Here is a 15,934-nt window from a genome sequence, read left to right as displayed (position 1 = left end):
ATTTAGTTAAGGTCTCCTTTAATGTTCTGTTCATCCTCTCTACCTGTCCTGAGCTCTGGGGCCTATATGCACAATATAATTTCCAATCTGCCCCAAGTACTAGTGCCACTCCCCGTGTTACCTTAGAGATGAATCCTGGGCCATTGTCTGACCCAATCTTAACAGGAAAACCATACCTTGGTAAGATGTCTTCCAGCAGTTTCTCGGTCACGGTCTGTGCTGTTTCATGTTTGGTGGGAAATGCCTCTGTCCATCCTGAAAAAGTATCTACAAACACTAATAAATACCGTATCCGTATTTTCCAGGTTTTACCTCAGTGAAGTCCACTTCCCAGTAGGCTCCTGGGCGGTCCCCCTGGAGCCATGTGCCTGGGTTAGATCCATGGGTGGTGGCATTAGTTAACTGGCATGAGTGGCAGCTCTCCACAATCTGCTCGATCTTTGCTCGAGAGTCCTTAATAGTGATCTTTGCATGTCGTATGAGGTCTTCCATCTTCCTTGTTCCCATATGAGTACTCCGATGTATTTTGGATAGGACTCGCCATCCTGGTTCCTCTGGCAAGATGATGCTGGAGTCTGTGGCCCTCCACCAGCCACGCAAGCACTGAGTCATGGGCAAGCATTTGATCCAGTGTAAATCAGCATCAGTATAGTTGGGGGTGTCAGGCAGGGTCGGTGCCCCCAGATCGGGTCTCCATTTCCATGATTATAGCTGCCACCACATCCGATTCCTTCTCAGATGAAACTGCTGCCGTCTGTGTACCAGGTGGCGTCTGCATTCTGCAGTGGCTGGTCCTGGAGATCAGCTCTGATTCCATGCACCTGTGCCAAAATGTCTTGACAGTCATGCAGAGGGGGAGGGGGGGTCCCAGTCTGGGTTAGGGAGACGAGAGGCATGGGGTATTGGCGGACCCTGACATGGTTGGCCCCGGCTTTAGTTATGACCGGTTGGTGCCGGGCCAGCCTAATTTCCCCAGGTTCTGCCCACGCTTGGGGAAATTCCTGCAGCCAACAGTCAGTGTCAGTTATTAGGGCTGAGGGTGTTTGGTGGAGACAATATTTGTCTTCTGAACTCAGGACAAGCACCTGAATCGGGTGCCCTTCTTTGTTTAGGATTTTTGCCCCTTCAGGGTGGAAGTGAATTTGTGCCCCCATCTTGGTGAACAAATCCTGACCTAACAATGGGTAGGGACACTCAGGGATGACCATGAAGGAGTGGGATACCTGGTCCATGCCGAGATCCACAGTTCTTCGGGTAGCCCATGAGTACTGTTTGGTGCCCGTGGCCCCTTGCACCCAAGAAGTCTTATTTGCCAATTTCCCTTGGGGTTGTATTACAACTAAATGTTGTGCCCCAGTGTCCACTAGGAATTCAACAGATTGCCCCTCAACTTTAAGAGTTACCCTGGGCTTGGGGAGGGGTTCCAAACCCCGACTCCCCTAATTGTCCAGGTCCTCCATTTTCAAGATCTTGGCAGGGGCCTTAGATCTTTTGTTAGGGCAGCTTTTTACCCAGTGGCCCTCTTCTTTGCAATAAGCACATTGGTTTAGTTCAGCTTAGGGCGCTCCTGAGGGGGACCAGGGCCATCCTCCTTACCTGTCCCTGAAGCCAGCTTCTTGAGGTGCCTCCGTCTTTCCTGTGGGTCATCCATGGTTGTGGCCAGCAGGATCTTGGCTAGGTTTCGGGTCTGCTGGTCACTTAGTTTGGTTTGTTGTTCTTCCAGACTTTCTCTATTATTATAGACTCGTTCTGCTACTATCACTAAGTCCTGCAAGCTCTTCTCTCCCAGTCTCTCTACCCTTTGCAATTTCTTTTTAATGTCCGGAGCGGCCTGGTTAACAAAAACCATGATAATTGCGGCCTTTGTTTCCAGGGCTTCTGGGTTTATAGGGGTATAATGCCTAAAAGCCTCTATGATTCTCTCTAAGAAGGTTGCTGGACTCTCATCCTTACCCTGTCTCACATCATACACCTTGGCCAGATTGGTAGGCTTGCACGCGGCAGCCTGGAGACCTGCCCCTAGAGTCCGGCGGTGGACCCGGGGTCTCTCCTTACCTTCAGCCGAGTTGTGCATTTTGGGGGGTAAAAAGGGTTTTAGCCAAGGAGGGGAATTTTCGGTCATGTCCTGCCAGGCCAGGATGTTGGGCACCTGGTCAGGGTGGTCATCTGGTTTGCCCTGCAGGTCACGGCCTTAACCTGTAAGATAGTAGGTAGGTGGAAAGTTCCTTCTCGGGGCCATCCCACGTCAAAGGTTGGCCATTCTGATATGCAATAAATTTGAAATCTCCGTCTCCTTATGCAAACAGTTATGACAGTTAACCAAGACACAGTAACACAGACAAATGCACAAACAGTTAACAAGGACATAGTAACACAGACCAGTGTGCAAAACAGGTAACAAGAACATCGTAACAGACAAGTGTTCCAGTGCGGCCACGGAGACAAAACAGAAAGCAACCCAAAGGGCTGGCAGCTGGCCCTCCTTACAGATGAGGACCCTGGTCCTCCTTACAGACGAGGACTCCTGTCCTCCTACAGATGAGGACCTCTGTCCTCCTTACAGATGAAGACCTCCGTCCTCCTTACAGATGAGGACCTTGTCCTCCAGGCGGGAGCAAGGGACGTCTCCTCAAGACCCCTGGTCGACGGTCGCCAGCGCGTCCACCTAAGCCAATGTCAACCCAATACAGATTGGAATTCCTACAGGTAAAAGTACAGTTTAGAGCTCTCAGAAAATATGCACACAAATGGTGGAAAAAGTTGAGTGCACTCACCACGCGTGAAACCCTCCGGATGGGGTCCCAAATGTTGTGCCCAAGATTGTGAATCCGAGAAACCACCGAGGAGCCCACACCAATGCAAACACACGAGGGTTTATTTACAAGCTCAAGCTTGGGTCCAAGTATACCCGACACAGCAGAGCAGGGACTTGGGCCTGCGGTGTTATTTTTAGACCATGATAGGGGGAAGCATCTGCTCCTCTAACCTGTCCAATGATGTCAGCACCAGATAGCTAGATAAAATCCCTTTCTGTAAACTGCCTTTCTACAAAAATCCCTTTCTGTGAAGATTGCCCTGATCTGTAGCTAAAGCCTGACATGTTCACCTTGATTGGAATTGTTGGATCAGGCTGCAATAAAAAGAATCCAAATTCAAAATGATGTTAACAATAAAGAAATACATTTTCTTCCATAATGGAAGTACAGAGGTAGGTAGTATTCCAAGTTCAATCTGATCAATTGCTCAGTGATGTCATTAACACCATAGATTCTTTATGTTTTTCTTTTCATGTTTACAATATTTAGTTCATTCCTTTTATGTCACAGTGGAGCTGCTTGTAATAATCGGGCCTTATATGTCTTAACTTGTGTCTGGCCAGTGGATGGAGATGGGAGAGAGGCTTACTTCTCTTGCCCATAAGCCCTGAATAAACGTCTCCTTACATTCCATTGGCTCAAATCACCTATCTATTGCTGAATTATTCACTGGCAAGGGAATTATTGTGGAATGATCCTCTATGGCTCTAACCATCAGGTTAGAATCAGTGTTGAGAAGATAATGACAGTGTCCATTACAATCATTCTACCTTTTCATTCCTCTCTTCCTTCCCTGCTCTCAGCTTCTGTTCTAGCAAGGCTGGAACACATGGGAAGCTCTAAGGACTTTTCTGTTGGAGATAAGAGATGATCAAAATGGCTTCTACTCTTGTGGAATTTTATCTCCCCCTCTGGGCTTCCTAGACCTCCTCCCATACTAAGGTTAGAGATATTTGTGAGAAATTTTAGGATTTCTGTAACTGTCTTTCCAAACCAACAGTCCCTTTCTCCCACCCTTATAAAGAGTTTTCAGTTAAGTAGGGTTCCAAGACAAGAAGAATTTCACAAGGCTGTGCATATTTTTAGAAAAACCTGTCTTTTTTATGACCATTCTTTTTTTTAATAATAAACTTATTTTTTATTGGCGTTCAATTTGCCAACATTTAGCATAACACCCAGTGCTCATCCTGCCAAGTGCCCTCCCTCAGTGCCCATCACCCAATCACCCCACCCCCCACCCTCCTCCCCTTCCACCACCCCTAGTTCATTTCCCAGAGTTAGGAGTCTTCATGTTCTGTCTCCCTTTCTGGTATTTCCTACCCATTTCTTCTCCCTTCCCTTCTATTCCCTTTCACTATTATTTATATTCCCCAAATGAATGAGGCCATATAATGTTTGTCCTTCTCCAATTGACTTACTTCACTCAGCATAATACCCTCCAGTTCCAACCACGTTGAAGCAAATAGTGGGTATTTGTCATTTCTAATGGCTGAGTAATATTCCATTGTATACATAAACCACAGCTTCTTTATACATTCATCTTTTGATGGACACTGAGGCTCCTTCCTCAGTTTGGTTATTGTGGACATTGCTGCTAGAAACATCGGGGTGCAGGTGTCCCAGGGTTTCATTGCATCTGTATCTTTGGGGTAAATCCCCAGAAGTGCAATTGCTGGGTTGTAGGGCAGGTCTAATATTAACTCTTTGAGGAACCTCCACACAGTTTTCCAGAGTGGCTGCACCAGTTCACATTCCCACCAACAGTGTAAGAGGGTTCCCTTTTCTCCACATCCTTTCCAACATTTGTCATTCCCTGCCTTGTTAATTTTCCCCATTCTCACTGGTGTGAGGTGGTATCTCATTGTGGTTTTGATTTGTATTTCCCTGATGGCAAGTGATGCGGAGCATTTTCTCATGTGCCTGTTGGCCATGTCTATGTCTTCCTCTGTGAGATTTCTGTTCATGTCTTTTGCCCATTTCATGATTGGATTGTTTGTTTCTTTTGTGTTGAGTTTATGAAGTTCTTTATAGATCTTGGAAACTAGCCCTTTATCTGATACATCATTTGCAAATATCGTCTCCCATTCTGTAGGTTGTCTTTTAGTTTTGTTGACTGTATCCTTTGCTGTGCAAAAGCTTCTTATCTTGATGAGGTCCCAATAGTTCATTTTTGCTTTTGTTTCTTTTGCCTTCGTGGATGTATCTTACAAGAAGTTACTGTGGCCGAGTTCAAAAAGGGTGTTGCCTGTGTTTTCCTCTAGGATTTTGATGGAATCTTGTCCATTCTTTTGTAGAATTGCTTCTTGTATATTTTTTGCTAGTATTAACTGATTTTTGTTCATATTAGTTGGCTTTGGAAGAGATTTTGAGAACTGCTTCACTTGAGCATTTTACCCCAAAATTCTGAAATTAAAAAAAATATTCTTGTAATATTAATTTATTGCATTTTGGTGCGTGGACATGACCTGTAAAATTTCAGATATTTGGAATCTAGACTGTCAACATGGTCTAAAAAATCATCATTAAAATAAAAAATCTCCATGTGTACTATTAAATAGCATGCACTCACTTCTATTATTGATTATGCATGAATAACTATATAATATATATCAAAATATTTATATAATTATATTGCATATTTTATATAATTATATATAATATGTAATTATATATAATTATATTGCATATTATATGTATTTTTTAGTCTTATGAATTATATCATATCTACCTCCCTATCCTTGGGGTGTGTGTATGTGTGTTATGTTTGTGTCTGTGTGTGCATATGTGTGCTTGATCTGTTTTAGAGTAAGAGATGTGTTAGACTCTCCACATCCTCCCCTCTCAGATTCCAGGGACTTCAAGTACTTGGTCTAAGGGAGGGCAAAAGTTCTTACTTTTTCCCATCCAAGCCTTGTTTGTATATGCTTGTCTTGGCACAATTATCAGTACATATACTTAATTCACACTATAAAGCAGAACACTTTTCAGTCTATAGCATCTTTTATATTTATAGCACTTAACAATATTTTCTAAGAATAGTGGGCTTTGTGTAATTTTAAGGTACATAATCATGATTTTTCTAAAATAAGGATACTTCCTTTCAAAGTAATAGACTCTTCACTCTGGAAAAATAAGTTTCTAGTAATCTTAAGTGGTTGTGCCTTTACTTAAGAGAAAACACAACAAAAATAAAATCTCCCTTCACATACGTATGAGTAACTTACAAATGTGAATTTTTCTTTTTCTTAGGTATACAAATTGTTTCTGAAAGGGAGCTAGCTCAGTTGGCTCAGGTTCGACCATTAGAATTCAGTTTTCGTGAGCAATCAATCATCAAGGATTCTTTTAAAATGCTTGAGAAAAAAGTAGCAGAATATGAAATCCTCCAGGAATTTATGGTAAATATTTTGGTCTTAACAAAAGTCTATATGTGATTTTCCACATTACTAATAGAGGGGTTTTTTCTTTTCCTTTTTTTTTCTTTTCTTTTAGATTGAGTACTTAGTTTTTCTTTTTAAATATTGTTTATTTTTAAAGGAATAGTTATATATAGTAAAAAAAAAGTCAAATAGTATAAAAGATTATAAAGTCTCATTTTATAAAAAGAGATTTAAAAATCTCTTTTATAAAAAGATCATAAAAAAATAAAGTCTCTTTTTTTCCTCTTGAGTTCCTAGACCACTGCCACTATGAAGTTTGTTGTATAAGGTCCAGAAAAGTGTTAGCATGTACTTTACTATTTTACCCTTTCTTTCCTTTTTTTAGAGAAAAATATTTCACATAGGAAATAATTTTCCAAATCATTATCAGTACACATAGCTCTATTTCATTTTTTATCTCATTATTTTTAAGTGTTACATAGTATAATTAATTATATAGATGAAGACCTTCTTTTCTTTAAGTAGTAGTAGTTCCCTGTATAGATTGTTCTAGTCTTTGTTATTTATGAACAGCAGTTACACCTCTTCATATGCCTATGCATATGTAGGAGTATTCTTTAGAACAAGTTACTAGAAAGACAACTAGCATTTCATCCTGTCTGGGTCTTTGCTTATCTCTTATATGACAGATGATTCCTTTTTGATGTATACTGACATTGATTTGAAAACAAAGGAATATATGTTTTAAAGCCTTTTTTATATTTATTTTTGGTAAACTGTTAGTTCTGATTCTTTGCCCAATTTTCTGTTTATTCTTTTTCTTGTCCATTAATAATTTTATATAGTGAAGAAATTGTCTTTTTTGTATGTGCTGTATATGGAAATTTCCCCCCTTGTTTGTGCCACACACACATGTGCAGGCACACAATACACATTTAGTAAGAAGAAATAGCTAATTTTTCATGGTCAGATATGACAGTCTTTTGGGACTCCAGGATTTTCCATATCCGTTACATGCCCTTTTTACTCTAGGATCATAATAATTACTTCATGTCTTTTTCTAATATTTTGTGATTTTTTTAAAAAAATGTGCAAATCTTTGATCCAGCTAGAATTTAATTTGTTAAAACGTATCTGGTAGGGGCCTGGCATTATATAGCTATCCTGTTGTCTCAAGATCCTCTTGAAATGCTCTTCAGTGATGTAAAAGGCCATTTTTATTACATACTGAAGTTTTAGATAAATTTTAACTTATTCTTGAACTTCTTCAATTGATTTTTTTTATTCATGTACTGGTACCAAACTTTTTAAATTAGCATAACTTTATGTTCTCTTTTCTGATTGTGAAGACTAGTCTTCTCTCATTAGTCTTCTTTTACAGAATTGTTCTAGTTTTTCCAATAGATATTTTTCCAAGTTAATTTTATTTTTATTTTTTTTTATTTATTATTTTTTTTATTGGTGTTCAATTTACTAACATACAGAATAACACCCAGTGCCCGTCACCCATTCACTCCCACCCCCCGCCCTCCTCCCCTTCTACCACCCCTAGTTCGTTTCCCAGAGTTAGCAGTCTTTACGTTCTGTCTCCCTTTCTGATATTTCCCACACATTTCTTCTCCCTTCCCTTATTTTCCCTTTCAGTATTATTTATATTCCCCAAATGAATGAGAACATATAATGTTTGTCCTTCTCCGACTGACTTACTTCACTCAGCATAATACCCTCCAGTTCCATCCACGTTGAAGCAAATGGTGGGTATTTGTCATTTCTAATAGCTGAGTAATATTCCATTGTATACATAAACCACATCTTCTTTATCCATTCATCTTTCGTTGGACACCGAAGCTCCTTCCACAGTTTGGCTATAGTGGCCATTGCTGCTAGAAACATCGGGGTGCAGGTGTCCCGGCGTTTCATTGCATTTGTATCTTTGGGGTAAATCCCCAACAGTGCAATTGCTGGGTCGTAGGGCAGGTATATTTTTAACTGTTTGAGGAACCTCCACACAGTTTTCCAGAGTGGCTGCACCAGTTCACATTCCCACCAACAGTGTAAGAGGGTTCCCTTTTCTCCGCATCCTCTCCAACATTTGTTGTTTCCTGCCTTGTTAATTTTCCCCATTCTCACTGGTGTGAGGTGGTATCTCATTGTAGTTTTGATTTGTATTTCCCTGATGGCAAGTGATGCAGAGCATTTTCTCATATGCATGTTGGCCATGTCTATGTCTTCCTCTGTGAGATTTCTGTTCATGTCTTTTGCCCATTTCATGATTGGATTGTTTGTTTCTTTGGTGTTGAGTTTAATAAGTTCTTTATAGATCTTGGAAACTAGCCCTTTATCTGATATGTCATTTGCAAATATCTTCTCCCATTCTGTAGGTTGTCTTTGAGTTTCGTTGACTGTATCCTTTGCTGTGCAAAAGCTTCTTATCTTGATGAAGTCCCAATAGTTCATTTTTGCTTTTGTTTCTTTTGCCTTCGTGGATGTATCTTGCAAGAAGTTACTATGGCCGAGTTCAAAAAGGGTGTTGCCTGTGTTCTTCTCTAGGATTTTGATGGAATCTTGTCTCACATTTAGATCTTTCATCCATTATGAGTTTATCTTTGTGTATGGTGAAAGAGAGTGGTCTAGTTTCATTCTTCTGCATGTGGATGTCCAATTTTCCCAGCACCATTTATTGTAGAGACTGTCTTTCTTCCAATGGATAGTCTTTCCTCCTTTATCGAATATTAGTTGCCCATAAAGTTCAGGGTCCACTTCTGGATTCTCTATTCTGTTCCACTGATCTATGTGTCTGTTTTTGTGCCAGTACCACACTGTCTTGATGACCACAGCTTTGTAGTACAACCTGAAATCTGGCATTGTGATGCCCCCAGATATGGTTTTCTTTTTTAAAATTCCCCTGGCTATTCGGGGTCTTTTCTGATTCCACACAAATCGTAAAATAATTTGTTCTAACTCTCTGAAGAAAGTCCATGGTATTTTGATAGGGATTGCATTAAACGTGTAAATTGCCCTGGGTAACATTAACATTTTCACAATATTAATTCTGCCAATCCATGAGCATGGAATATTTTTCCATCTCTTTGTGTCTTCCTCAATTTCTTTCAGAAGTGTTCTATAGTTTTGAGGGCATAGATCCTTTACATCTTTGGTGAGGTTTATTCCTAGGTATCTTATGCTTTTGGGTGCAATTGTAAATGGGATTGACTCCTTAATTTCTCTTTCTTCAGTCTCATTGTTAGTGTATAGAAATGCCACTGACTTCTGGGCATTGATTTTGTATCCTGCCACGCTACCGAATTGCTGTATGAGTTCTAGCAATCTTGGGGTGGAGACTTTTGGGTTTTCTATGTAGAGTATCATGTCATCGGCGAAGAGGGAGAGTTTGACTTCTTCTTTGCCAATTTGAATGCCTTTAATGTCTTTTTGTTGTCTGATTGCTGAGGCTAGGACTTCCAGTACTATGTTGAATAGCAGTGGTGAGAGTGGACATCCCTGTCTTGTTCCTGATCTTAGGGGAAAGGCTCCCAGTGCTTCCCCATTGAGAATGATATTTGCTGTGGGCTTTTCATAGATGGCTTTTAAGATGTCGAGGAATGTTCCCTCTATCCCTACACTCTGAAGAGTTTTGATCAGGAATGGATGCTGTATTTTGTCAAATGCTTTCTCTGCATCCAATGAGAGGATCATATGGTTCTTGGTTTTTCTCTTGCTGATATGATGAATCACATTGATTGTTTTACGGGTGTTGAACCAGCCTTGTGTCCCAGGGATAAATCCTACTTGGTCATGGTGAATAATTTTCTTAATGTACTGTTGGATCCTATTGGCCAGTATCTTGTTGAGAATTTTTGCATCCATGTTCATCAGGGATATTGGTCTGTAATTCTCCTTTTTGGCGGGGTCTTTGTCTGGCTTTGGAATTAAGGTGATGCTGGCTTCATAGAACGAATTTGGAAGTACTCCATCTCTTTCTATCTTTCCAAACAGCTTTAGGAGAATAGGTATGATTTCTTCTTTAAACGTTTGATAAAATTCCCCTGGGAAGCCATCTGGCCCTGGACTCTTGTGTCTTGGGAGGTTTTTGATGACTGCTTCAATTTCCTCCCTGGTTATTGGCCTGTTCAGGTTTTCTATTTCTTCCTGTTCCAGTTTTGGTAGTTTGTGGCTTTCCAGGAATGCGTCCATTTCTTCTAGATTGCCTAATTTATTGGCGTATAGCTGTTCATAATATGTTTTTAAAATCGTTTGTATTTCCTTGGTGTTGGTAGTGATCTCTCCTTTCTCATTCATGATTTTATTAATTTGAGTCTTCTCTCTCTTCTTTTTAATAAGGCTGGCTAATGGTTTATCTATCTTATTAATTCTTTCAAAGAACCAACTCCTGGTTCTGTTGATCTGTTCCACAGTTCTTCTGGTCTCGATTTCGTTGAGTTCTGCTCGAATCTTTATTAGCTCCCTTCTTCTCTTGGGTGTAGGATCTATTTGCTGTTTTTTCTCTAGCTCCTTTATGTGTAAGGTTAGCTTTTGTATTTGAGTTCTTTCCAGTTTTTGAATGGATGCTTGTATTGCGATGTATTTCCCCCTTAGGACTGCTTTTGCTGCATCCCAAAGATTTTGAACGGTTGTATCTTCATTCTCATTAGTTTCCATGAATCTTTTTAATTCTTCCTTAATTTCCTGGTTGACCCTTTTATCTTTTAGCAGGATGGTCCTTAACCTCCATGTGTTTGAGGTCCTTCCAAACTTCTTGTTGTGATCTAGTTCTAATTTCAAGGCATTATGGTCCGAGAATATGCAGGGGACAATCCCAATCTTTTGGTATCGGTTCAGACCCGATTTGTGACCCAATATGTGGTCTATTCTGGAGAAAGTTCCATGTGCGCTTGAGAAGAATGTGTATTCAGTTGAGTTTGGATGTAAAGTTCTGTAGATATCTGTGAAATCCATCTGGTCCAGTGTATCATTTAAAGCTCTCGTTTCTTTGGAGATGTTTTGCTTAGAAGACCTATCGAGTATAGAAAGAGCTAGATTGAAGTCACCAAGTATAAGTGTATTATTATCTAAGTATTTCTTCACTTTGGTTAATAATTGATTTATATATTTGGCAGCTCCCACATTCGGAGCATATATATTGAGGATTGTTAAGTCCTCTTGTTGAATAGATCCTTTAAGTATGATATAGTGTCCCTCTTCATCTCTCACTACAGTCTTTGGGGTAAATTTTAGTTTATCTGATATAAGGATGGCTACCCCTGCTTTCTTTTGAGGACCATTCGAATGGTAAATGGTTCTCCAACCTTTTATTTTCAGGCTGTAGGTGTCCTTCTGTCTAAAATGAGTCTCTTGTAGACAGCAAATAGATGGGTCCTGCTTTTTTATCCAGTCTGAAACCCTGCGCCTTTTGATGGGGTCATTAAGCCCGTTCACAGTCAGAGTTACTATTGAGAGATATGAGTTTAGTGTCATCATGATATCTATTCAGTCTTTGTTTTTGTGGACTGTTCCACTGAACTTCTTCTTAAAGGGGAATTTTAAGAGGCCCCCTTAAAATTTCTTGCAGAGCTGGTTTGGAGGTCACATATTCTTTCAGTTGCTGCCTGTCTTGGAAGCTCTTTATCTCTCCTTCCATTTTGAATGAGAGCCTTGCTGGATAAAGTATTCTTGGTTGCATGTTCTTCTCATTTAGGACCCTGAATATATCCTGCCAGCCCTTTCTGGCCTGCCAGGTCTCTGTGGAGAGGTCTGCTGTTACCCTAATACTCCTCCCCATAAAAGTCAGGGATTTCTTGTCTCTTGCTGCTTTAAGGATCTTCTCTTTATCTTTGGAATTTGCAAGCTTCACAATTAAATGTCGAGGTGTTGAACGGTTTTTATTGATTTTAGGGGGGGATCTCTCTATTTCCTGGATCTGAATGCCTGTTTCCCTTCCCAGATTAGGAAAGTTTTCAGCTAGAATTTGTTCAAATACATATTCTGGCCCTCTGTCCCTTTCGGCGCCCTCGGGAACCCCAATTAAACGTAGGTTTTTCTTCCTCAGGCTGTCGTTTATTTCCCTTAATCTATCTTCATGGTCTTTTAATTGTTTGTCTCTTTTTTCCTCAGTTTCCCTCTTTGCTATCAACTTGTCTTCTAGGTCACTCACTCGTTCTTCCACCTCGTTAACCCTCGTCGTTAGGACTTCTAGTTTGGATTGCATCTCATTCAATTGATTTTTAATTTCTGCCTGATTAGCTCTAAATTCTGCAGTCATGAAGTCTCTTGAGTCCTTTATACTTTTTTCTAGAGCCACCAGTAGGTGTATAATAGTGCTTCTGAATTGGCTTTCTGACATTGAATTGTAATCCAGATTTTGTAACTCTGTGGGAGAGAGGACTGTTTCTGATTCTTTCTTTTGAGGTGAGGTTTTCCTTCTAGTCATTTTGCTCAGTGCAGAGTGGCCAAAAGCAAGTTGTATTGGGAAAAAGAGAAAAAGAGGAGAGAAAGAAGGAAAGAAAAGAGAAAGAGAAAAAAAAAAGGGAAGAAAAAGAAAAAAAAACGAAAAAAAAAAAGAAGAAAAAGAGAAAGAAAAAGAAAGGAGAAAAAAAGGGGGTGGGGGAAGGAAACAAATCAAAAAGCAAAACAAAACAAAAACAAAAACAAAAACAAAAACAAACAAACAAAAAAAGAACCACCGGGGAGTATCTTCTGATTCTGTGTACTTTAAGTCCCTTGGCTTCTCCTGGAAGTTGTCAGTCTAGCTGGTCTTCTGGGGGAGGGGCCTGTTGTGCTGATTTTCAGGTGTTAGCAGTTGGGGGAGCTGCTGTGCCCCTGCCTGGTGCAGGGCTCAGTGGGGGTTGTTTACCCCGTGAGGCCGCAGGAGGAACAGCCCCAGTGGCGGGGCAGCTCTGGAAACCTGGATTCAGCTCCTGCAGGAACTCCGGAGCTCTCCGTCTGCAGGGCCTGGAGGCTCCAGGGCGGGGCCGCTGATGTGCTCAGCTGGGGCAGGAGCGTCCTCGCTGTCCTGGGCCCTCCCGGCCTCTGCCTGTCCCGGGGGAGGCCGGATCCTGGGCTGTGTCCCGGCGCCCTGTGCTCCGGAGCCTGCGCTGGTGGATTCGCGCTCCCGCCCCGCAGCCCCCTCCGCGGAGCTGCCGCCCGAGCCCCTCCGAGCTGCTCCTGGAACCGCGCAGCCCCCTCCGCACGGAGCCTCTTCCTCCTCCCGAGCCCCTCCGAGCTGCTCCGGGTCCCACCGTGGGCGCTGCAGCCCTTAGGGAGCTCGGCGCACTCTCCTGGGCGCGCAGTTGCTGTTACTGTCCCCGGGAGCCCGAGGGCATCCCCTTCCTTCTGGGTCCTGCTCCAACTCCCTGCGAGCCCCTTTCCGCCCGGGAAGGTCGGTGCAGCTCCTGCTCCTCCGGGACGGGGCTCTCCTGTCCTGGGGACACTCGCCCCGGCCTCAGCCCGGCTCCTCGCGGGGCTCCTCCCCCTTGGAGGCCTTTGTTCCTTTATTTCTCCCCCCCCCCCCCCCCCCCCCCCCCCCCCCCCGTCTTCCTACCTTGATAGATGCGCGAACTCTTCTCACTGTAGCATTCCAGCTGGTCTCTCTTTAAATCTCAGGCCGAATTCATAGATTTTCAGGATAATTTGAAGGTTTTCTAGGTAGTTTGGTGGAGACAGGTGATTTGGGGACCCTACTCTTCCGCCATCTTGCTCCTCCCCCCTCCAAGTTAATTTTATAATTGGCTTGCGTAACAAAGGTAAAAATCTTATCATATTATCCTATGGCTTAAAACTTTCACTGGCTTCTCATTTGCCATGCCAATAGTTGCCAACACTTAGTTAAAGACTGGTGGTGCCAAGTTGGCTACCCAAGAATTACTGAAAAACTTTTGAAAAGTACAGACTCTCAGGCTTTATCCACAAATATCCTAATAGTGTAGAACTGGATATGTCTCCACTTCTTTTATATATGAAACAAGGCCTTCCTAGGTAGTTTTAGTTTCGCTCTGGACTAGGTCATGTTCTCTGTGCTGTTGTTACCATATTCACTGTTTCCCCAAGGGGAGATGTATGCCCCCATCCCTTTATTCCTGTCCTTTCCCCCTGGAGTGATGCCTGCTCACCTCTGCTCTCCTTTTCTTCCACACACACAGACTTTCATATGACTAACTTCATATGATGACTAGTGGTCATAAGCACTACCATTATACTCGCATCTCTGTACATTGATCACACCTCTGACTGCTTTGATAACTCCTTAAGGATGGGGCCATTTTCAGATTCATCTTTTTATTCCAATCTAGAAAAATACTTAGTATGTACTAAATGTTCAGTAAATGTTTACTGAATTCACATTTGGTAATGAAATTTTTTTGAAAGGAAGAATTCTTTAATTGGTATCCTAGCTGTAATTCTTTCATGGGGCAGGGAATAAATTGTGAGACTGGTTTTTGTTTATTTGTTTGTTTATATGTTTATATATTTTTCTGGATGTTATTTTATTATTTTTGTTTACAAAATGGTAGATTAATGAATAGGTCCTAAGAAGTGAATGTACTATATTGGGTTTTTTTTTATGAAAAGGAAAAACATTGAAGTTCAAGGGAAAAAGTACCTCCAGAGAGATTAACATTTTCTTATCAAGCAGCTTGTTGAATGACATCTCAAATATGAGATATTTTATATAGTACTTTTTAATGGGATTCTGACTTCACTTATCATACAATACATTTAACATCGGGTCATGCCATATAGAGGTTTAAGAATCATGAACACTAAACAGGGCAGATTTTTTTCTTTCTTTTTGTTATAGTAAATACATGACTTATATTTCTTACCTTTTAAAGACTTTAGATTTTAAGAGCCTACCTGGTGCATTCAACTCTGGAAATGAACTACGCAACAGAGATAAAAACAGATATCGGGATATTCTTCCATGTAAGCTACAAAATGATTATTTTCCTGTTTACATTTGGAAAAGATAAAAAGTGGATTGTATGGCTTTCAGTACCAGCCTTGTGACTTGTGACCATGATGAAGAGCTCTGGTAGCTAGTAATGGGTAGCCTAGGCATATTCTTGAACATCCTAGAATACATGATGAATTTCAAGTATTCCATTTCAGGTACTTCTTCCAGCAACTATCATAGGTTTATTTATAGAAGTCCTTCAGACTCATCCTTATGCACATTCTACTCCTAGGCCAGGAACCATCTAAAATATAAGCCTAATAGTCTGAGACATCTGTCACTATTGGTAATCCAAGCCTTGATTTGTTTTGTCTAGACACTCAAATACAATGGAACTATTTATATCCTTTGTCCTGGACAATAAAGCTGCCAGTCTGCCCTCCAACAGAAGGCTGCTCTTTGTTTGTCTCTAAGGGCCCTGTGCTTGGTGAAGCTAGTGCCTCTCACCTCCCTACCCAGTTACTCACAGGATTTCTCTATCTCAGGCCATCCAAAGAGCAGAAACAAAATACAGCACATTTTTAATCTTAGGAAATCTCATTCTATGCCTCACATTCCTTTCAAAGTAAAAAATTTTCTAAGTACTTTACCCTTCCTCCTCCATCTTGACCTTCCTCCTTTATTCTCTCACTTATTTAATATAGCCACCCCATTGTCCAAGCCAAAAAACTTTGAGTCACCTGCAATATTTAAAAGTGGTCATAAAGTCCTTTTGAGTCTACTTCCTTAATACCTCCAATTGCACAGGTAGAGACAGGAATTATATAATTGGGACCTTTGATCTCTCA

At 41.2% G+C, this 15,934-nt stretch overlaps 1 protein-coding gene across 13 annotated transcripts in view; it reads left to right on the top strand.

Annotated features, from left to right (window-relative positions):
• Positions 1 to 15,934, top strand: part of PTPN20 (protein tyrosine phosphatase non-receptor type 20) — a 123,829-nt gene that overhangs the window by 72,052 nt on the left and 35,843 nt on the right. For 9 of the 13 annotated variants that reach the window (XM_025466295.3, XM_049103131.1, XM_049103129.1 and 6 more), the window contains 2 exons: positions 6,066 to 6,214; positions 15,025 to 15,115. The exons of 2 other annotated variants lie outside the window; for them this stretch is intronic. In XM_025466295.3, the coding sequence (XP_025322080.3) occupies positions 6,066 to 6,214; positions 15,025 to 15,115 (240 nt within the window). The remainder of the gene's footprint in view (positions 1 to 6,065; positions 6,215 to 15,024; positions 15,116 to 15,934) is intronic. 2 more of the 13 variants (XM_025466300.3, XM_049103133.1) reach the window with 1 other exon arrangement.

Source organism: Canis lupus, chromosome 28 (genome assembly GCF_003254725.2).
Source record: "Canis lupus dingo isolate Sandy chromosome 28, ASM325472v2, whole genome shotgun sequence".
In the NCBI taxonomy this organism is placed as follows: Eukaryota; Metazoa; Chordata; class Mammalia; order Carnivora; family Canidae; genus Canis; species Canis lupus.
This window is presented reverse-complemented; position numbering and strand designations above follow the sequence as displayed.